This window comes from Mesoplodon densirostris, chromosome 16, assembly GCF_025265405.1.
Source record: "Mesoplodon densirostris isolate mMesDen1 chromosome 16, mMesDen1 primary haplotype, whole genome shotgun sequence".
Lineage (NCBI taxonomy): Eukaryota > Metazoa > Chordata > Mammalia > Artiodactyla > Ziphiidae > Mesoplodon > Mesoplodon densirostris.
Window position 1 is genome coordinate 10,461,789 of NC_082676.1, and position 21,890 is coordinate 10,483,678.

General features: G+C 46.4%; 1 protein-coding gene across 1 annotated transcript in view; it reads left to right on the forward strand.

Annotated features, from left to right (window-relative positions):
* Positions 1–21,890, forward strand: part of ATP9A (ATPase phospholipid transporting 9A (putative)) — a 134,627-nt gene that overhangs the window by 23,216 nt on the left and 89,521 nt on the right. Inside the window, exons 2-4 of the mRNA XM_060119944.1 lie at positions 3,991–4,135; positions 7,325–7,438; positions 15,320–15,428. Coding sequence (XP_059975927.1) covers positions 3,991–4,135; positions 7,325–7,438; positions 15,320–15,428 — 368 coding nt within the window. The remainder of the gene's footprint in view (positions 1–3,990; positions 4,136–7,324; positions 7,439–15,319; positions 15,429–21,890) is intronic.

Sequence of the window (21,890 nt, forward strand, 5' to 3'; positions counted from 1 at the left end):
TGAGCAACCTGAGAGCCCTCACTCTCTATGGCCCCTAAGGATCTTTCCAATTTTATGTCATGAAGAGAGACTAGAAAAAAAAAAATAGAGCCGTGAAATAATTGTGCTGATGGGGCTGTTAATGGCTGTGCAGAGTACTCTCAGGCTCTTAGCTCAGGATCTGGATCAGGCAGACCTGGGCTTAAAGTCGGCTTCCACCACTCGGTAGTCGATGGAGCTGATGTAGCAATAGATCTTGAGCAGGTAACGGAGTCCTCTCTGGGCCTCAGTTTATCCATCATGAAAATGGGGATGATGCTAGTACATACTATGTAGGATTGTTGTGAACATTAAGTGAAGTAAGACATTATTTTTTAAAGAGAATACACTTCTACATCCATAACATTTTGAGAATCTGTATCTTTCTCATCACCCCTCACGGCCACCACCCTAGTCTTTGCTTGCCTGGATGACGGCAACAGCTTTCTAAATGATCCTTCTGTTTCCAATTTTTTTGGTTAATGTACAGCTTGATTAAGATATAGTTCACATACCCTGCAGTTCACCTCTTTAAAGTATATAATTTCAGCAATTTTTAGTATATTCATTGAGTTGTGCAGCCATCACCACAATGTTAGAACACTTCACCATCCCCCAAAGAAGCCTCACACCTGTTACCTGTTTCTCCTTTTGCCCACGGCAGTGTCTTCTCTGCTCAGAAGCCAGAAGGACCTTTAAAAAAATGTAACTCGGGAATTCCCTGGCCGTCCAGTGGTTAGGACTCTGTGCTTCCACTGCAGGGGCATGGGTTTGATCCCTGGTTGGGGAACTAAGACCCTGCAAACCGTGAGACATGGCCAAAAAATATTAAATCAGATCATGCCACCCTGTGCTTGTAACCCTTCAGTGATCCCCACTGTGGATGGAGTAAAATCCAGACTCCTTGCCCTGGTGACAAGGCCCTGTGTCATCTGCCCTCTCCTTCTCTTCCGACCTCATTTTTTTTTTTTTCACGGTACGCGGGCCTCTCACTGTTGTGGCCTCTCCCGTTGCAGAGCACAGGCTCCGGACGCGCAGGCTCAGCGGCCATGGCTCACGGGCCCAGCCGCTCCGTGGCATGTGGGATCTTCCCGGACCGGGGCACGAACCCGTGTCCCCCGCATCGGCAGGCGGACTCTCAACCACTGCGCCACCAGGGAAGCCCCGACCTCATCTTTTACCTTCTCCCCCGTGTTCGGTGCATTCCAGCCACACTGGTCTTCTTTCCCTGCAGATGTGTGTCAGGCTGCTTCCTACCTCTGGATCTTTGCCCTTGCGGTTCTGATCTGCCTAGATGGCACTTCCTTGCCTGGTTGCATGGATGTTTCTTCTTGTCACTCAGCTCAGCTGTCACCCCAGCCTTCCTGACCACCCAGTCTCCCTGAGCCACACCCCTTCCCCACTGCTTCTCTTATCCCATGCCTTATTTTATTTTGGATAGCTGTTCACTGTCTCTCTTCCTCCCCATGGGAGGAGGACCTTGTCTGTCTTGCTCACTGTTGAATGCCCTAGGTGAGGACCTGCATCCTGTGAGTGCACAGGACATTCTAGGTGAATGAATGTGTGACAAAAAGGGAGCAATGATCACTTGTCTTATTACTGTTATTATTAGATACTCAGTAAATACTATTGATCTAAAAGTCATTGAAAGTGTGCAGCTTATATCCAGCGCAGGTGGAAAGTGAATAAACAAGGTGACAATCAAGGTGATTAAATGAGATGGGCTTGGGGCTAGTGACACTGGGCTCAGGTGACACAAAGTCCTTATTTTACCCTGTGCCAAATGCTTATTACCCTTTGTTGCAATGAGATTGTGAGGAAGTAGAAGAGAAGGATCCTGTTCCAAAGTTAGGTCCCCACAGGAGCTGGAGTCGTAGTTGGACCAGACGAGCACTTAATAAATGCTTACTATTATGGATTTAGCTAAAAAAAAAAAAAAAGAAATGCACATTTAGTCCCGTAGGTAATATACGTACAGTGTGACGGAAGAATAAGGAGGAAAGGGCGCTCCTTCTGCCTCCTTCCCAAAGGAAACCGGTGGTGTCAGCTGTCAGGGAGGTTTTCTGCGTTGGCGAGCATAGTCTGCACGTTATCCTCTTGATTTCATGCAAAGAATGGCATCCTGGACACACCTTTCAGCTCCTTTCTGATTTAGCATATCTTGCAAATGGGGCTATTTAGCGCATACAGCTCCATCTCCTTCTTCAAAGACTGTTGAGCATTCCATTGTATGGATGTTCCCTGCTTATTTGACCAGCCGCCCTCTGAAGACCGGTTAGGTGGGGTTCCAGTCTTTGCTACCACGTGCGGGCTGCCCTGAATGACCTGCCCCTGTGCACGTGCACGCCTGCCGGTTCAGTCACGGAGAGTTTAACTTGGTAGCTGGCTGTGTGGAGCCTTCTGCCAGGACAAAACAGACAAAACTCATAAACAGCCTGACGGTATGTCACTCTCTTAAATTCATTCGTCAGCTTTCATTAGAAACACTCAGCTCTGGGAGTCGTCATTACAGGATTAACATAGGATGGGGAGAGACTGGCTGGTTCACAGAAAAGTCAGTGACCATGGGTAGGTATCTGCAGATTGAAGGGTGTGCTTCCGTCAAATGCATCCTACCTCCCTCATTCAGTGCTTTGCGTCCACGGATGGCCAGCTTGGGTGACGCACACCCAGGAGCAGGGATGGGGCTGGACACCTCAAGGTTTCTGTGTGTGTCTCTCGCCAACAGGAATGAGTTATTAGAAGTGAAACCCATTCTCGGGAGAGCTACCGCCATCCTCCCCACCCCAGCCCTAGCACTGGTTTACCGGAACCAGAATGCTATTTTTAAGAAAGAGCATCGTGTTTCATCCTGGAAATTTTGAGCATCTGAGCAGGCAACTTGCTGGCTTGCTAATCTTTAGAGTCCCGATGCCCAGGGCCTGTGTGTGCTCAGCTCTGCACCCCAGTACCTGGGCAGGGCCTACCTGGCCCGTAGGAGGAGGGGGAGATGGTGGGTCCGCAGGTGACAAGTGATTATGTAAGTCGTCATGGCCATGTCTGGATGGGTTGCCTTCAGCTGGCAGCATCTCAAGGGGCTGGTAGGGCGGGGGTTCCTTCCTCCCAGCCTGTGGGGGGGGGGCGGGGAGGTGAACAGTTCAGCCTGGGGTCTTTCCACGAAAGACCCTTAACGAATGCTTGTAATTCTCAAAATGCCTGTTTAGAGCCGCTCCTGAAGGATGGGCTGCCTTTTTTTGTCACGAGTGAGGATGGGCGTGTGTGTCTCAGAGCAGCTGAGTTTTGCCAGAGCCGGGCAGGTGTCCCTGGCTTCACACAGGCGACCTGAGGGCAGGCGTGCCTGGTGAGCTGCCCTCCGGGGGCGGCCCTGGGAGTCAGTTTGCCTACAGCTGGCACGCTGGCCTGTCTCCAGGTTATGCGGGGCGCCGAGTCACCATCTTCCTGGCGTGTTCCTCCAGCATGTTGCTAAAACGGGGAGCCGAGTGTGGAAGGAGATTCTTTCCCTTCTCTTTTTGTATAGTAATCTTGGTGTGACCAGCACCCTTGATAGCATGTGGGGTGGGAAGACACTGGGTTTCAGAATAAGATGGACCTGGTTCAAAGCCAGACTCAGCGGTTTCTCACATCTTGGCAAACTCGGGTGCTTTATTCAGCTGTCCTGAGCTTTCCTCTCTCACCTGCAGAATGGCAAAGTGATAACAGTACTTGTTGCTCTGTATTTACTTTTTTAACTTAAATCTTATTTTAAAAACGAATCCTACTTTTTGAAATAATTTGGGCTTGGGGACAAAGCATCTTTGATTTGGACCACAGCGTCTTAGACGCCTCAGCTGTGTTTTCCCCTCTCATTGAAGGATGAAGCCCCAGGTGGGGCTGTGGTTCTGACCCAGTGAAGATGCTTTAGAGAAAGACATTCTGGGAAGAGTGGGTGGGTGTGGGCGTGGCCTTGACGGTGTGGGTGTGTCTTTCCCACAGGTGCTGCGAGTGGCTGAGATGCTGTGGTGCAGGGGAGCCCAGGCCCCGCACGGTCTGGTTGGGGCACCCCGAGAAGAGGGACCAGAGATACCCTCGAAATGTCATCAACAATCAGAAGTACAACTTCTTCACCTTTTTGCCTGGGGTATGTACGGGCAGGGGCAACATCGTTTTCTTCCTCCTACACCAAATGTATGCAGTGGTACCAGTCTTAGAAGACTGAAGTCCCTGTGGCAGATTTTGTGAACACTCCGTCTTTTCCATGTCACCTCAGCCACTGGCCATTCATCTTCCCTGGTCCTGAGCACCTGGAAGGGGGCTGCCTTCTGTCTGCAAGGCTGTGAGACTCCACTTGATTGGTTAGAATAACTTCACATTTATTTGGTGTGTTGGACCTAAGAGTGAAAAAGATATTTTGAGGACGTAGCTTTGTTCCAAAAAAAAAGAAAGTCAGGAGAGGACTTCCCTGGTGGCGCAGTGGTTAAGAATCTGCCTGCCAATGCAGGGGACACGGGTTCGAGCCCTGGTCCAGGAAGATCCCACATGCCATGGAGCAGCTAAGCCCGTGCGCCACAACTACTGAGCCCGCGCTCTAGAGCCCGTGAGCCACAACTACTGAAGCCCACGCGCCTGGAGCCCGTGCTCCACAAGAGAAGCCACCACAATGAGAAGCCCGCACACTGCAACGAAGAGTAGCCCCTGCTCGCCACAAGTAGAGAAAGCCTGCGCACAGCAACAAAGACCCAATACAGCCAAAAATAAATAAATTTATTTTTTAAAAAATCAGTGCTTACATTCCCCCCACCCCTCATTATCATGAAACACATATTTGGAACAGGAAAGTTGGGAGATAAAAGTGTAGAGATTTTTTTTTTAAAGGTAAATTTTAACACTATCATCCAGAGAGACTTTCTATTAACATGTTTGCTAATTTTTTTTTCAATTGAAGTCACTTTTTTTTTTTTAATTTATTTTTCCTGCATTGGGTCTTTATTGCTGCACGCGGGCTTTCTCTAGTTGCGGCGAGCGGAGGCTACTCTTCCTTGTGGTGCACGGGCTTCTCACCGCAGTGACTTCTTTTGTTGTAGAGCACGGGCTCTAGGCGCGCGGGCTTCAGTAGTTGTGGCACGTGGGCTTCAGTAGTTGCGGCTTGCAGGCTCTAGAGCGCAGGCTCAGTAGTTGGGGTACACGGGCTTAGTTGCTCCGCGGCATGTGGGATCTTCCCGGACCAGGGCTCGAACCCGTGTCCCCTGCAATGGCAGGCGGACTCTCAACCACTGCACCACCAGGGAAGCCCGTTTGCTAATGTTTTGCGTAGTATTTTACTCTGCAGTCATCCCTTTTGTTCGTTAACTAACACAAATCCATGGACAAGTACTCTGAAAACCTCGCCCCTAAAACACCCTTAAGTTAAACATCTATTTTTATCTACTGTGGCCTCCAAAATACGCTGACTGACTTCAGAAGCAGCAGCAGCAATCGGTTCCAAAGCTGGAAGAAAAAAAAAAATCACTGTTTGATTTATTGAGGGAGAACATGGAAATGCAAATACCTTACACTGTAGCTTAAGGTCAACCTGAATGTTTCTTTTTTTTATTTTGGGCGGTACGCAGGCCTCTCACTGCTGTGGCCTCTCCCGTTGCGGAGCACAGGCTCCAGACACTCAGGCTCAGTGGCCATGGCTCACGGGCCCAGCCGCTCTGCGGCATGTGGGATCCTCCCGGACCGGGGCACAAACCCGTGTCCCCTGCATTGGCAGGCGGACTCTCAACCACTGCGCCACCAGGGAAGCCCACCCTGAATGTTTCTTTAAGGGTGATTTTGAGTACGTTTATTGCTGCCTGGCTTACCCCCCTCCCCCAGCCCCTTAAAGCTCAGTATCTTTTTTAAAAATTTTAATTAATTAATTAATTAATTTTTGGCTGCGTTGGATCTTTGTTGCTGCGCGTGGGCTTTTTCTAGTTGTGGCGAGTAGGGGCTGCTCTTCGTTGTGGTGCGTGGGCTTCTCATTGCGGTGGCTTCTCTCTTTGTGGAGCACGGGCTCTAGGTGTGTGGGCTTCATTAGTTGTGGTACGTGGGCTCAGTAGTTGTGGCACACGGGCTTAGTTGCTCCGAGGCATGTGGGATCTTCCCAGACCAGGGGTCGAACCCGTGTCTGCTGCATTGGTAGGCGGATTCTTAACCACTGCGCCACCAGGGAAGTCACAAGCTTTATTTCTCGTTCATGGAAATTCTGAGGCAGATCAGGCCATTCTCCTCCATCTCACAGCTACACCATCTGGAATACGTGGGCACCCACGTCTCCATGGCAGGGCAAGAGCGAGGGGCCGGATAGTGCTCCGAAGGGACACGTCATTTCTGTTCGTTGCCCAATGGCCAAACGAGCCAGGGGGATCAGTGTCACTTCCAGGGCACGTGGGGGCAGTTGAAACTCTGCCAGAACCCTCCTGCCACATGGGATGAACATCTGCTGTAGTTATTGTATGGCATTGAGATCATACAATGGAGGTATCCATTTATCTCACTCGTTTGATTCAGTCTTAAGCATAAGCATTTCCCACTAAAACCTCTTCAACAACATTTTGAGTGCCCTTTCCTGTACTTACAAAATAGTTTAAGAAGGGACTTCCCTGGCGGTCCACCGGTTAAGACGTTGCACTTCCACTGCAGGGGGCGTGGGTTTGATCCCTGGTTGGGGAGCTGAGATCCCACGTGCTGCTCTGCGTGGCCAAAAACTAGGAAAAAAAAAGTTTCCGACTTTACTGGTGGCGCAGTGGTTAAGAATCCGCCTGCCAGTGAAGGGGGCACGGGTTCGGTCCCTGGTCCAGGAAGATTCCACATGCCGCGGAGCAACTAAGCCCGTGTGCCACAACTACTGAGCCTGCGCTCTAGAGCCCGTGCTCTGCAACAAGAGAACCCACGGCAACAAGAAGCCCGTGCACCACAACTAGAGAAAGCCCGTGCACAGCAACGAAGACCCAACGCAGCCATAAATTAAAAAAAAAAAAAAAAAAAGTTTAAGAAATAAAATCTCACAACTATAGCCGAAGCCTCCAGCATACCCTCCCTGCCCGGAGGTCCCCACTGTCTTGAATCTGGTGTTTATAATTCCCACGTGTATTATTTGCTTCTTTACTTTGACAAATCATGTTTTCATCGCCCAGGTGTATTTTCCTATACAACATGTAGAGGTGTGTAAACCGTATGTGCAGGTACCATGGGAGTTTTGTTCTTCCGGGGGAGTGTTTTGAAATGTCACTCATCTCCCTCTAAGCCCGCCCATCTGCATCAGACCAGCCTCAAGTGTCTTCTCTCTCCTCTCTCTCCATTCCAGGTGCTGTTTAACCAGTTCAAATACTTCTTCAACCTCTACTTCCTACTTCTCGCCTGCTCCCAGTTCGTCCCCGAAATGCGACTGGGAGCACTGTACACCTACTGGGTTCCCCTGGTGAGTCAGTTGGGTCGTCTGTTCAGTAACAGCAGAGGTTGGGCGGCAGAGGTTCTTTGTCCTCCAAGCACCTGGAATGGGACTCGGCCTCTCAAGGGAGAGGACACCCTCAGGCCAACACGCTGGGAACCCCTGAGGTCTTCATGGTGAAGCTCCGTTTCTCCCACTTCCAGGGTCAACTGTAGTGATGCCTGTGCTACTCATTCCTTCTGTCTGTCAGCTGTTCAGTCTTTTCTTGTTTCAGCAAATAGTTTCTGCATGCTTATCATGAATCACTTGGTTCCAGCGGTCATGAGAAAGGCAAAGCCTCCGACTCTGTGCATTGTGCTCTTTGAATTGTTTTCTGTTTATTATGTAGACTACTTCAGCGTGCAGGGTTGACAGAGGAACAGATTCTATGCTTCAGTGTGTATGGAGGGTGACAGGCCCGACGCCCCTCCATCCTTCTTGTGCCGCCTTTTCTTTCTTCCTGCCTTTTTGGAAATGGTTATTGAGCACCTGCTGTGTGCCAGCCACGGTGCTGGGCACTGGGGATGCAGCAGTGACTGAAACGTAGAAAAATTCCTGCCCTCGCCGAGTTGACTTACAGTGGGGACAGACAGTAAACAGTTGAGCGTAATTGTTTCAAGTTGTGAAACTGCTGTGAAGGTAGTAGAAGGTCGTAGGGCAAATGGGGCATCCCAGGCACAGTTAGTATTTGTTGAGTGGATGCAGGTGGGAGATGTGGAGGGGCAGTCTTAGCCAGGGTGGCCGGGAAAGGCCTCTTGAGGAGGTGATGGGAAGAAAAGGAGGAGGGTGGGAGGATCCCAGGTTCAGGGAGCAGCAGTGCAAAGGCCCTGCGTTCATCACATGCTTAGAGTATTTGAAGAACAGAAAGAAGCCCAGCACATCTGGGGCACAGAGAGGGTGAAACTGACATTTCCTTTCCTCCAGAGACATTATGAAATATAATTATATATATATTATATAATTATTTTTCATTACGCAGGGCTCGGAAGGAACACTCGGATTCTCTGTTCACAAATCTCGTTAAATTTTTCATTGGGAGAAGATTGTTAAAGTAGAAAAGATGTTTCCTCCTTAAGGAAACAAAAACACACATTCTTTTGGATGGTAAGGATTTGGTGCACAGGCACTTAGGGAGCAGAGGAAGTGGATGCCAAGGGCCCCGGGAGCGGGGGTCCACACGCCATCGGTGCTACGTTAATCAGACAGGTCGTGTCAGCAGTTCCAGCCCTGGGAAGGAGGGTGGTTCATTTCTTCCACACAGGCGGTGGAGGTGCTTTTGGGATGCGGAAATTGTTCTTTTCTGCTCTGAGTCATTTGTGGGTGAGGTAGGATGTTGGGATAACAGACATTCCTGTCTGCATCAGGGTGTGTGCTTTTACACAGTGAGTGTCGCTGACTCAGAGGCCAGGCTGATAGAAGTGGGGGGCTCTTGTCCCATCTCAAAGTGGAAGATGCTGCTTTGTTCCATCAGCTGCAAACAGAGTTGCCAGGCCCAAGAGGTAGAAACTTCAGAGTTTTACTGGAAATACCCTAATTTTATTTAGTTTTTTAGTTCCACAGGGGTTTGCTACATACCTATATAAAGTCAAACTGTAAGTCAGTTATTTAAGAAAAGTTAGTCTGCAATGTGTATAAAATACCATCTATCACCCTGCCTTTTACTGATTACGTTTTTAAAGTATAGTTACTTGAAAGGTAATACAGTCACATGATTCAGGAAACGTGTAAAAGGGTACCTCATGAAAAATCTCCCTTTTATCCAGTTCCACCCCCAGAACACTGTCATTCATTTCTTTTTCCTTCTTCCAAAGTTTACAAACAATGAATAAATTTTTTCTGGACTGGCTTCTACCATTTACCATAATTTTTGAAAATTGAAGTATAATTGACATACAACATTAAATTTAAAAATCTTGGGCTTCCCTGGTGGCGCAGTGGTTGAGAGTCCGCCTGCCGATGCAGGGGACACGGGTTTGTGCCCAGGTCTAGGAGGATCCCACATGCCGCGGAGCGGCTGGGCCCGTGAGCCATGGCCGGTGAGCCTGCGCGTCTGGAGGCTGTGCTCCGCAATGGGAGAGGCCACAGCAGTGAGAGGCCCGCGTGCCGCAAAAAAAAAAAATAAAAATAAAAATAAAAATAAATTTAAAAATCTTGTCTTTTCCTGCTCCCCAACGCTCCTTTTTAGAAAAAAGGTTACAAGATATACACAGTGCCGAATCTTTTTTTTCTAATTTCCAGCATCTCTTTCCCTTGATTTTCAAATGTTGCTAACTCATTTACAAAATGTTAAAGCACTGTGTGGAGTGAGCACACCCCTTCTCTTGGTGGTCTGTCTGCAGGCTGCCGGTTTGCAGTCTCTGCTCTGCTTGAGGCTGTACGGGTTTCCTTGGTACCTCATATTGGTGCCTTCTGGGCTCAGGAACCCTCGACTGGGAGTGTGGGATGACCAGATCCCACCCCTCAAATCTTGTCTGTTGGGTTCTCCCCAAACCCCAGATCGTGCTGCTTTACTGCCTGCAAAACGCCCTCTGTTCCTTTTTCTTTTCCTTTATCAACTACGAAGGGACTCTACAAAGGGACTTATTCTTTTTTTAAAAAAATATTTATTTATTTGGCTGCATCGGGTCTTAGTTGCAGCATGCAGGATCTTCATTGCGGCATGCGGGCTTCTCTAGTTGCGGCGCGTGGGCTTCCCTCTAGTTGTGGCGCAGGCTGCAGAGTGCACGGGCTCAGTCGTTGCAGCACGAGGGCTTAGTTGCCCCGCGGCATGCGGGATCTTAGTTCCCCAACCAGGGATCGAATCCATGTCCCCTGCATTGGAAGGGCGGATTCTTAACCACTGGACCACCAGGGAAGTCACCCGGGACTCATTATTTTTGGAGAAAAATTTGAAGGAGAAGCAGCACAGCAAAAATCCCTACCTGTGCAGCCACCTCCTGAGATGGCCCATCTGTTTCCTTTCAGTCTCTTCTTACACGTGCCTGTTTTACATACACTCGAACTTAACATTATAGTCAAGTATGTATTATGTAAGTGCAATTGGACCCTAAGGTGTTCGAGAAGGCAGCTGTGTGTCTCCCCCTCTCCCTGCCTTTACCATCTCAAGCATGATATCTGGTCTGTGCTCTCTCCCCTCAAGGTATTTATCTGCCCAGCCTGTCATATAAACCCATCGTCCGAACGATTTTTGGGGTGCAGACCTCCTAGCACCCCTACAACCTTGTTCGCGTTGGCGTTGGCACGTGTGTTGGGGAGGGAACGTTGGCCATCTTGGGCATAAATGTTTCATTCTGTTAACCAAGAGTCATGTGCATGACTCAGAGAAGACGGAATTATGCAGGAGAAATAGTGGGGTTGGAAATGAGATCAGCTCTATCGAAATTTTCCACAGTGGTTACTGGAGATTCCCATGGACTGGAGGCAAAACAGACGGGTAGAGAAAAAAGATTCTTCACTCGAGAAAGAAGAACATGGGGCAAAGGAGCATAAGGAGCCTGCTTGAGATCATGCTAGGGTGTGGAGTGGATGTGAAGCCCCACAGAGACGGACACCCGTTTTCTTTTTCTAAGGACTGGGCTTTGGAATATCCGAAAAGGCTTTGGGATGTGTGTGGGGTGTGTGTACGAGGATATTCTTTGCAGCATGGTGTATGTTACTCAGACGCTGGAAGCAAGCAAATGTCCATCGGTGGTTACCTGAACGCTGGTCCAGCAAAACTGTGGAATGCTGCCCCGGAGTCAGGAAGGATGCAGTCACTCCAGTGATGTTGACACGACACGGTGTGACTCATCTTTTTCTTTGCGTGAAAAAAGTAAGTTTCAGGATAACATGGACAGCATACTCCCATTTTTATCACCCTCTCCCCAACAAGAAGTATTTTTGCACACTTGTGCAGGTAAATACATGGAGGTCTGGAAGGTTCTTCACCGAAGCTAGTGTTTATCTTTGGAGCTGGGGGTTGCCTTTTATTCTTTTAAGTGTTTTTTATCTTTATGTGCAGAGACCTCTGTCTTAAGTCACCTCAGTGTGCCTCTATGGAAGTTGGAAAGGTATAGGAAGCTACATAGATCAGACGTGCATTCAGGGTGTTTGAAACCATTCAGAACAGAGTTGCTCCCTCCACAGGGGGAGGCCACATTGGTTCTTGGGGCTGGTGACCGAGGATCAAAATGTTGAACGCAACTTGATGGTAGGTACTTTTCCCTTTTCTGTTCCTAGTATGTATTCTGTACATTAGCACCAGTGATGCTGACTCCAGGGTCTCAGGAAATGCAATGGGGTGAACCATGGGGGCCGGGATGACCTGGAGGGCTGCCACCCTTCTAAAAGAGGCCCCGACCCCAGTCCTAGCCCACGTCTCCTCTCTGAAATGACGCTCAGAATTTCCAGGAGAAGCCAGAAGGCCTGACTTCCAATGTAAGCAGCTGAATCACCTGGTTTCCCTGGGACTCTGGCTGTAGAGAGAAGACAGGTGGGTTACCAGCAGCCTCTGGCAGTCTTGAGGTTATTTATTTATTTATTTAGTTAGTTGTGCTAGGTGTTAGTTGTGGCAGGCAGTCTCCTTAGTTGCAGCTTGCTGGCCTCTAAGTTGCAGCACATGGGATCCTTAGTTGTGGCATGTGAACTCTTAGTGTGGCACGCGTGTGGGATCTAGTTCCCTGACCGGGGATTGAACCTGGGCCCCCGGCATTGGGAGCACCAAGTCTTAACCACTGCGCCACCAGGGACATCCCAGTCCTGAGGTTTCTCACTAGCTTGTGACCCCTTTTATAGCCGAAGTTTCCTGTGATGGTTCAGAGACAGGAGGGGATACTTGTCTTGTACAAGTTCTTCCTCTCTTTCCAGGGGCTGCCGAGAAGGGAGTTTGGGGTCAGACAAATTAGGTAGCATCTGTTTCTAGGAGACTGTAGCTGATTTCCCCTAAATCCCCTAGATTTTTATGTAGAGAATCAATTTCCTGTTCTTGGCTAAAGTACATTTTGAAATGTCTCCAGCCACCCTCAGAGTCCTCTCATTTCAAACCCAGCCGTGAACTCAGTGGTTCAAAATGAGGGCGGTGTGGCCAGATGGTTGAGCTCTTGCTGCAACTTCTCTGAGAAGCTGTGTAATTGGAACAAGCTTGTCTGAGCCTCAGTTTCCTCACCTATAAAATAGGGGCGATCACGTCTACTCCCTCGGCTTGTTGGGAGGTTCAGTGAAGTACAGCAAGTAAAATGCTTCAAACAGCTCCTGACGCATAGAACATTCTCGGGAAGTGTTCTCATTTTAATTAAAAAATTCTGGGGCTTCCCTGGTGGCGCAGTAGTTGAGAGTCCGCCTGCCAATGCAGGGGACACGGGTTCGTGCGCCGGTCTGGGAAGATCCCACATGCCACGGAGCGGCTGGGCCCATGAGCCATGGCCGCTGAGCCTGCGCGTCCAGAGCCTGTGCTCCGCAACGGGAGAGGCCACAACAGTGAGAGGCCCGCGTACCGAAAAAAAAATAAATAAATAAAATTCTGGTACTAGTGCCATTGTTCTGTGGATTACGTTTTAGCTTTTGGTAACTTTTTTCTTGATAGTAATATGTTAGAGGGAGAAATTCCTCAGGTGACTGCTGAAATAATCCATAAAATTGTATGAAGACCAAATAACCTAGTTTTTTTGGTTGTTATTAAGATGGCGATCTACATGCCATAAAATGCACAGATACTAAGTTTTCAGTTCACTGTGTGTTGACATTGGTCAGCACCCATGTCAACACCACCTTGGTCAAGACCATCCCACCACCCCGGAAAGTTCCCTCTTGCCCCTCTCCAGTCAGCCCCCTCCCCAACCAGAGGGAACGGCTTTTCTGATTTCTCTCATAATTTTGCTTTAGTAAATCTATTTTTGACATACAACTTTATAGAAGAGTCTTAGCCCCTTCAGAATTTCAAGTCTGTTCACCGTCACCACCTCTGATTTCCTTACAAGCTCAGAAACCGCCCCCCCCCCACTCCCATTCAAGCCTCTTTCTCAGTACCTGTGGCTCTTAAGGACCTCCGAAGTTGGACGGGTGGAATTTATTTCTGGACTACATTTGCAGCTCTTTGTAAAGCAGTTTCTAGCTTAAGACGTGGCACGTCCCCTGGGATTGATGAGGACCGCGCGCGCATTTGTGTGTGTGTGTGTGTGTGTGTGTGTGTTTGGGGGTCATAGATACGGTGACTTAGGAGCGGGTATTTATTTGTAGCTGGGAGGTTAGCGCCTCCTGTCTTTGTGATGAGCACACACTTTCCATTAACATCAATGGGATTTAGCCAGGCCCACGCAGAGAGAAATAGAAACTGGAACATTTGAAAAAACAAACAACAAAAAACGTGGGTTACGGCCCAGAACAAAACAGCAGCCTGGGGGAGGGGGTGGGGATTCTGCAAACCGGCCGTGCTTTTCCAGAATGGGTTTTCTCTCACCTCTGTATGTGGTCTGGTTATGCGTTTTTTTTCTGAAATGTACCAGTTTTGCTTTGGCTTCAGTGTGTACTTTACATCTGAGTGGAAACAGGAGTAATCCTTTGATTGTAAAGATGTGTGGGCCTTTGGAGGAGTTTCACAGAGCAGCACATCTCTGGCTAAATTTACATAAGAGATTTGAAGTCCTTTGAATCTAACTTAATATATTGCATGGGATAAACAGTATGAAGATGAAAGCCTCAAAGAATTCACTATTGCTAACCTTGGGGCGATTGTGCTCTCTGCATTAAAAAAAAAAAAAGACTTTAAAAGGAGGGGTGACAAGTGTATTTTGTAAGAAAAAATGAATATCGGTTCTTGCCTTTATTGATACAAGAGGAAAAATCCAGATGAAAATAGATTCTAGATATGGGTGACTCACATACCTGTGAGTATAACCTCTGTACCAGGTTTTATGAGTTGGGGTATCTGACTTGGGAAGATAAGGCAGTTTAAAATTTTCTTTTTATGAGTGTGTACATACGCAATTAATACTTTAAGATGTTTTCTTTATAGAAGTTTAAAACATTACAGGAAAGACTGAAGTCCCCATCCCATCTTAGCCCCTTACCTTGCAGAGGAATCTAACCAATAGTTGAGGATGGTGGAAAATCTTTAGCAGTATAGGAGAATCTTTGTTGGTGTTTATTTGAACCAATAGTTGAGGATGGTGGAAAATCTTTAGCAGTATAGGAGAATCTTTGTTGGTGTTTATTTGAACCAATAGTTGAGGATGGTGGAAAATCTTTAGCAGTATAGGAGAATCTTTGTTGGTGTTTATTTGAACAGTGTTACATTGTTATGTTCCGGAAAGTTAATTTCCCTACTGACAAGTCAATACAAACAGGGATGCATTTCACTTTGGGTCCTGGTGGCCCATCTTACTGGTTCCACCTACCCAGGTTTCTCCAGAGGCAGAACATTGTGGCAGTTAAGACTCTGGATCTAGATCCCCTGCATTATCACTTAGGAGCAAGCTTATTCAACCTGTGTGTCTCAGTTTCTTCACGGGTGGTGTGGTGATCTCAGCCACGAACTGCACTAAGGGGTGGAAAGCACTTTGAACGGCACCTGGCACGTGGCGAGTGAGCTGCAGACGTCAGAGGTCACCATCACTCAGCCCTCACCTGTGGACGGACGGTTCTGGGGTTTCTGTGTTTTTCACTCTTAGGAACCCTGTGGTGGTGGTGACTGGGGACGTCCCTGTACACGTGTGTGTCAGTGAGAGTTTTTCTGGCGCATGAGATTCAGAGAAGTGGGCTTGCTGGGGCTTCTGCACTTGGAATAATTAGCAGGTCCTGCCCTGATGCCCTCAAGTGGCCTCTGGCCTTTTCTGTCCCCGGCCCCAGGAGAGGAAGGTGGCTTCCACCAGGGCTCACCCTCTCTCTGTCTCTGTGCAGGGCTTTGTGCTGGCCGTCACCATCATCCGGGAGGCAGTGGAGGAGATCCGATGCTACGTCCGAGACAAGGAAGTCAACTCGCAGGTCTACAGCCGGCTCACAGCGAGAGGTCAGCCTCCTGGCCCCAGTGGGTCCACTTCCTGCAGCAGGGCCCCCGGTGTGTGTGTGGGGGTGGCCCACAGGGTTGCAACTCAATCATGGGCCGCTGACAGTCAGGGAGCAGAGTTCAAGGCCCGGGGCCGGCGGGTGTGTGGGTGCCCCGTGGCAGGGCAGTCACTCGTTGCCGGCACAAGGGAGGCCAGCGTCTGCCCCAGGGCCTGGGGTTACTCCAGCCCCATCCCTGGGCTGCCACTGCCCTCTTAGAGCCAGTCCTGTCATCTGACTTGTGCCTCATCAACCTGGAGTTTAATTCTGTGGGCTTGACATCCTCCCACACAGGTTTCCAAGGCAGTGCAGCTTTAAAAGATACTCTTTCAACATTACAAAACTAATGTTACAGCTTTGCAATGTGAGTTTTTAAGAAGGCACCAGACTTAATATAATAAAAGCTGCATCTGTGAAGGTTTCTTTGAAGGCATCTTATAATCCTCAAAACGGAAGAGTGACTAATTCTGACCCAAAGAGAAATTACTAGGTAACCTTTAATTTGAATTTTTGAAATGGTGGAATTTTTAAAACCTGCTCAAACACACGGTTGAGAACCCACAAAACAACCCAGCCAATGTCGACTTCTGTTTCCAACTACAAATTCTACCTAGATTTCCTGTAAGGTTGTATTCAGACTTGAGAGAATGTTACTTAAAGTTCCCGAAGATTCCTGATCCAATTCAGGGATTAATAATGTTTTAGGAGTGGCCGAGGGGAATAAAAACTGTGGTTTGCCTTCAGGAAATTGAGAATTCGGAAGGAGATAAGATAGATGCCCAAGGGACCTTGCAGCCAGCCAGGTTGTGAACTGCTTTACGTTAAGTGCGTTAGTCTTCTGAGGAAGCAGTCACGTCCGTGGTTTCAGGGGTTTGAGTAGAATTTTCCTTCTCGGAAAAATGTTGGAGAAATTTATTTAAGGCTCCCAATTTTTTAAAAAAAGTATAATCCTGTGAGGGCATGAACGTGTCTTGTTTTAATGCATTGAAATAGATTTTCATGGTTGGTGGTCTTAAAAAGTTGCAAGTCTCTGGGAGGAGAGGGGATTTAGAGTTGGTATAGAAATGCTTTCTTATTGCTAAACTACTGTATTTAGGACGTTTTGCTACCTAAAGAAAGAAAACCCAGCGTAGTCTTTGGAGAGGCAGGTGGCTTGGGCCTTCCATGTGGGTAATCAGAAGCCCCCTCCGGAGTCTGTTTTTTTGTGGTTTGTGTATATTAAATACTCCCTTAATAACATATTCTGACGATAACATTTAAAATGCTTGGCAACCGACAAAAGCCCCATCGAGAGGGTGCGGTGGGTCTATTTAGAGCTCAGGAGGAGGGGCCCTGGGATCCCATTCATTCAGCCATCCAGGCTCCAGGCCTTCTTTGGTTCTTTTCATATTGCAATTGCTTTTCCTGTGAGTGATTTTTCTGGCCTCCCCTGCAGACCCGACCCCCTTCTCAGCCCCTGCTTTAGCTTCCCTCCGTTCTTGAAAAGATCCTGAGGAGAACTGGCAGATGGCTGTAGCATTAAAAACTTGTCTTCCTTTGTGGGTCTCCTTCTGTGGCCCGTGGTTTCCATTGTCATGCCAATCCAACAGTAGGGGAAGACCTAGCCGAGTTCTGAATATTAACCCAGACCCTGGCTCGGCCATTTGTTTTGAAAGCCCCAAAAAGGCACCGAAGAAAACGGTCAGCCTGGAAAGTGAAGGAGGGGAGGAGGTTAGTTATCTGATACACTGTGGGGGGAAGGGCACAAGTAAGAAGCCCAAACTGGAGGATTTCAGAGAGGGGAAGAGAAAGAAGCCTTTTTTTTTTTTTTTACCTTACCATTCGATGATTTAATAATATTTTCTTGAGTGAGGCTTTTCACCAAGATCTTCATTTAGTAAGTTCAAAAGCAAAGGGAAACAGATACGTGTATGTATATCCACGCAGGACTGTTTTCTCTTTTTACCCCATGGCATCTTAAAATGTACTTTTCAACACTGTTTTTGGAGTTCAAAAAAGTTTGGAAACCAAAATATCGAGTCCTTGATCAAGAGATTATAAGCCATTATACTTATCTGCATTCTGCATCATTTCCTGTTTAATAATAGCAGTACTTGTACTAATATAGTTAAATATTTGGGGGAGTGGGTGATAACTTCTAACTAGCAAAATAGTTGCAGAAATCATGTGGAAAACTCCTATTCGCCTTCACCCGGATTCATCAGTTGTTAAGCTTTTGCCTTTTTCATCCTTTCCCCTCACTCTCTCTAAGCCCTTGGAGAATTAAGTTGCCTACACGATTCCCTTTTAACCTGTAAATACATCAGCGTTGAATTCCTCGTAGGATGTTCTCCTTACATATCACAGTATAATTACAAAATCAGGAGATTTATCATTACATTACTATTAATCTCATCTATACTTCTTACCCAGAATTCGCCGTTTGTTCCTAAAATTTTTTTTATAGCTTTTTTCTTTTTCTTGTCCAGGAGCCAGGACAGGTTTGCCTTTTGCATTTAGTTGTCCTTTCTCCCTAATCTCCTCTAACTTGGCGGAGTTCTCCGGATTTCTTTGTTATGACCTTGACATTTTTGAAAAGGACAGGCCAGTTTTAGGCCAGTTACTTTGTAGCTTGTCCGTCAATGCCTGTTTGCTCGAGGTCTCAAAATGAGATTCACAACAATGCAGGAATTTATGTCGTTTTAAGAATGCCAATGGTGGCACAGATCCTGGGATGTTACCCAAGTTGTAGAGGCATTATGTTAATCGAATTGAACAAGTTTCGAACTTGGAGGAAAAAAATTGATTTTAAACAAGTGAATTAAAAACTCTGGAAATAAGAAATTCACCATTGGGAGAAAAAAATGGATGATCTTTTTTTTTTTAATTGCTGCTTCCAGTGGTTTAGATCATCTTATATCATTCAAGGTGTGCCTAAAACAACACATCAGTGGATTAGTTTTTAATGTAATTGTCATAGTTTAATAAGAAGTATTTGAAGTATTTGAATATTGATAATAAAATTAGCCTACATGTAGAAATGACCTTTTATTCATTCTTCAAGGATGTTTGAAACTCCATCACTTTCCAAAGTCTGTGATAGGTTTCTGTATTACAGAGATAAACTTGAGGGGCTGGGACTTCGGGAAATTAATAGTCCAGCAAGGTATCCAGGCACGTAAAGTGGATGATTACAAAATGTAACTAGTAGTTATACTTTAGTGGCATGAGTGTTGTGGTCCTTATAAAGAATATCCCCTTTCGTGACCACCACGTTCCTGGTTCTGAGCACAGTGCCTGGTGGTTGAGGAGAGTAGTGGTTCTGCGTCTGTGCTCTGCCTGGATTCAAGAGTCCTGCTTCTGCCTGCCCCCCTGCTGTGGGGACAGATCCCTTAATCTGTCAGTAAATTGGGGATAATAGTGCCTACCTTAGAGAGTTGCCGTAAATATAACTCTTGCATGAGAAAAATTTAGCACTGTGCTGGGATTTGGTCTGTGCCCAAGAAAGGCAGTGCTGGTGGTATTGTAGCAGGGGTTCATTAAATATTGGTGGGTGAGTTAATGGAGGTATGAGCCAGAGGTTATGGGAGGTTACGGGAGCCCATCAGAGAGGAGCTGATGATGTCTTCCCAGAAGAGGTGACCTGCATCCTGAGTCTTCCAGGTTGGAAGAAAGCAGCACTGGCTTTATGATTGGTGGTGCTGAATGCAAAATGAACACTTGGGGCCCCTGTTCAAAAATTATTCAAGATGGCGGCAGCAGAGCATGAAACCAAGTAATGGCCCCTTCTGAGTGCAGGGCCCTGTGCCTTTACTGGAATCACATGCCCATGAAGTGTTCCTGGTAAAGAGTTCTCCAAAGGTCACAGGCTGGGATGGCTAGAAGTGTGGGGTACAGAACCCCAGGTTCTGGCTCCATCTTGTTCTTCCCAATTCCGCCTTGTTTCCAGAGCCTCCCCTTCCTGGGAAAATAGAAGAAAAAACCATATTGGCCAGTGAAGACCTGAGACTCTGGGAAAGTTTATTCTGTGATCCAGGAATCTGTAATCAAGGCATGCTACAGGGAGAAGGTGGCATTGGAACTGTTTGAAAAACGCTGTCCAGAATGGGAAGCAGGAGAGAAAAAAAGAAAGATTTACCTACTATAAGCCAGCCAGGTGCTGGACAAGGTCTGGTCTGTAATTATTTTAAACAGCCTTATGGAGGTAGCTTTTACCTATGGGGAACTGAGGCTCGTAGAGGTTAAGTATTGTGTCTGAGATGATGTAGCTAGTTAAGGGGTAGAGCTTGATGTGAACCCCGGCTTGTCTGAATGTAAAACCTTAGCCTATAAGTCTAGGCTCCACTCTGTGCCTGGAGCTGAGGCTCACACTTTCCCATAGAATATCTCAATGATTGCCATGGCGTTCAGGCTTAATACATATGCTACAGGAGGGCTTCTAGATTTAAGTCCATTTTAAAACACTTCTTTCTTAATTGAAGTGTAGTTGATTTACAATGTTGTGTTAGTTTCTGGTGTATAGCAAAATGATTCAGTTATACATATATATGCATTTTTTTTCATATTCTTTTCCATTCTGGTTTATTACAGGATATTGAACATAGTTCCTTTTGCTGTACAGTAGGACAAAACACATTTCTGAGTCCAAAGAAATCAATCCAGCCCCCTCATTCTGAGATGAACAAACTGTTGAAAGCCAAGTAGGAATGATGCTTTTAGATAAATAAGCATCCCCTCTCCTCCTACTTGGAATCCACATTTAAACCTGATCAGAGACTTGAGAGGTTCTTATTGGACTTTTATGCGTTCTATGACTTTAATTGTAGAGCTGTCTTTCCAAATTAATAGCATTCAGTGGCACTGCAAACACCAAAGCCGAAGAAGAGAGGGTCTTGAAGTAGTAACAGACCCAGCAAAACTTTGTTTTGTTACTTGAAAGATTTGGATTGGGTCAGGAAAGAGTCATTAGTCAAGGAATTATTTTTCTTTATCCTTGTCCTTACCAAACCAAAACTTTACTTCTGGAGGGGGAATCTGCCTTGCTTATCACAGGTAGTAAGGGCAGTTGGATTTGCATTTTTACCAGATGAATTCCAGGGGTCTTCATACCAGGAATGTTTTCTCAGACTAACTTGTGATCAAGGGCTAAATGAAGCAAGTGGATAATTAGCCTTGAAGGAAAGTGCAAACAGAAGCATAATTAACACAATTGCTGATGCTTCTTTCCTGCTGGGGACATCTGGGCACATGGTGAACCGTAAGTTGTAAGCCAAAGGTCTGTGCAAAGTGGAGAGACTCCCTCTTATTTTCAGCTTTTTAGTACATATGTGGTGTAAAAAACGGAATGGATATCTTTCCTCTTCTCCAGTTCTTTTCGGATTGTTCTCCGCGCTGCCCTGTTCACCCTTTCCCAGTTACAGAATAACCTCAAGGATCTCACTTCCATTTGAGAGTGATATCTTTTTTTCAATTTAGTTCAGAATCCACTTTGCACCATTATTTAGGATTGCAATTAATATGACTAAAATTTGAGGTCTAAGGACACACATGTGTTTCTTTTAGGGCGTTGTATTCTGTTGGAGTTCATCAGGAGAAGGTAGGATAGTGCAGGGAACATGTGTTCATTAATGGGGAGTTGTTTAGCTAATAATTAGCTAAAGGAAAACGCTGTATTCTTAAACACAAGTACCGTTTGTTTTCAAAGTATGAACTCTCTTCAGACTTAGGATAACACTAAAACTGCTTTATACTTTTTTAAAAGATGAGGGTTACAGTGATGGTCTTTAAAAAAATTTTTATTTTAGTGAAGTATAGTTGATTTACAATGTTGTGTTAGTTTCTGGTGTACAGCAAAGTGATTCAGTTGCATGTATATATATACTCTTTTTCATGTTCTTTTCCACTGTGGTTTCTTACAGGGTATTGAATCTAGTTCCCTGTGCTATACAACAGGACCTTGTTGCTTATGCATTCTATGTATAATAGTTTGCATCTGCTCAGTGATGGTCTTTTTGATATTACTGCCGCAGAAGTACTGCAAAGGTCTTTACCGAGGATCTCAAATACAGCTCAGTAAGCAAAGTATTCCCCTTCCCAGGCTTTCCTCATTAAGATTCAGAGCATTAGCTTTTACAAGTCTTAAAATAGGTCTTGCCAAACACTTTCCCATAATTCTCTGACAGATGTGAAGTTTGTTATTTCAGACCCATAAGGTTCCTTTTATTCTTTCAAACTACTCAATTTGACTTTATTACAAATTGCTGGTGAACTGATCTATTGTCTAATTAAAAAAAAAAACCCTGAAAAAAAAAACTCACATGCAAATTGCACTGTTATCTTTCCCAAAAGGTATTTCCCCCCTGCCGGGGGTGTTGGCCTATTTCATCATTATTGGGCACCAGAAGCAGGGAAGGGCCATTTATGTATTTATTTTAAAAGCCTCTGTTGG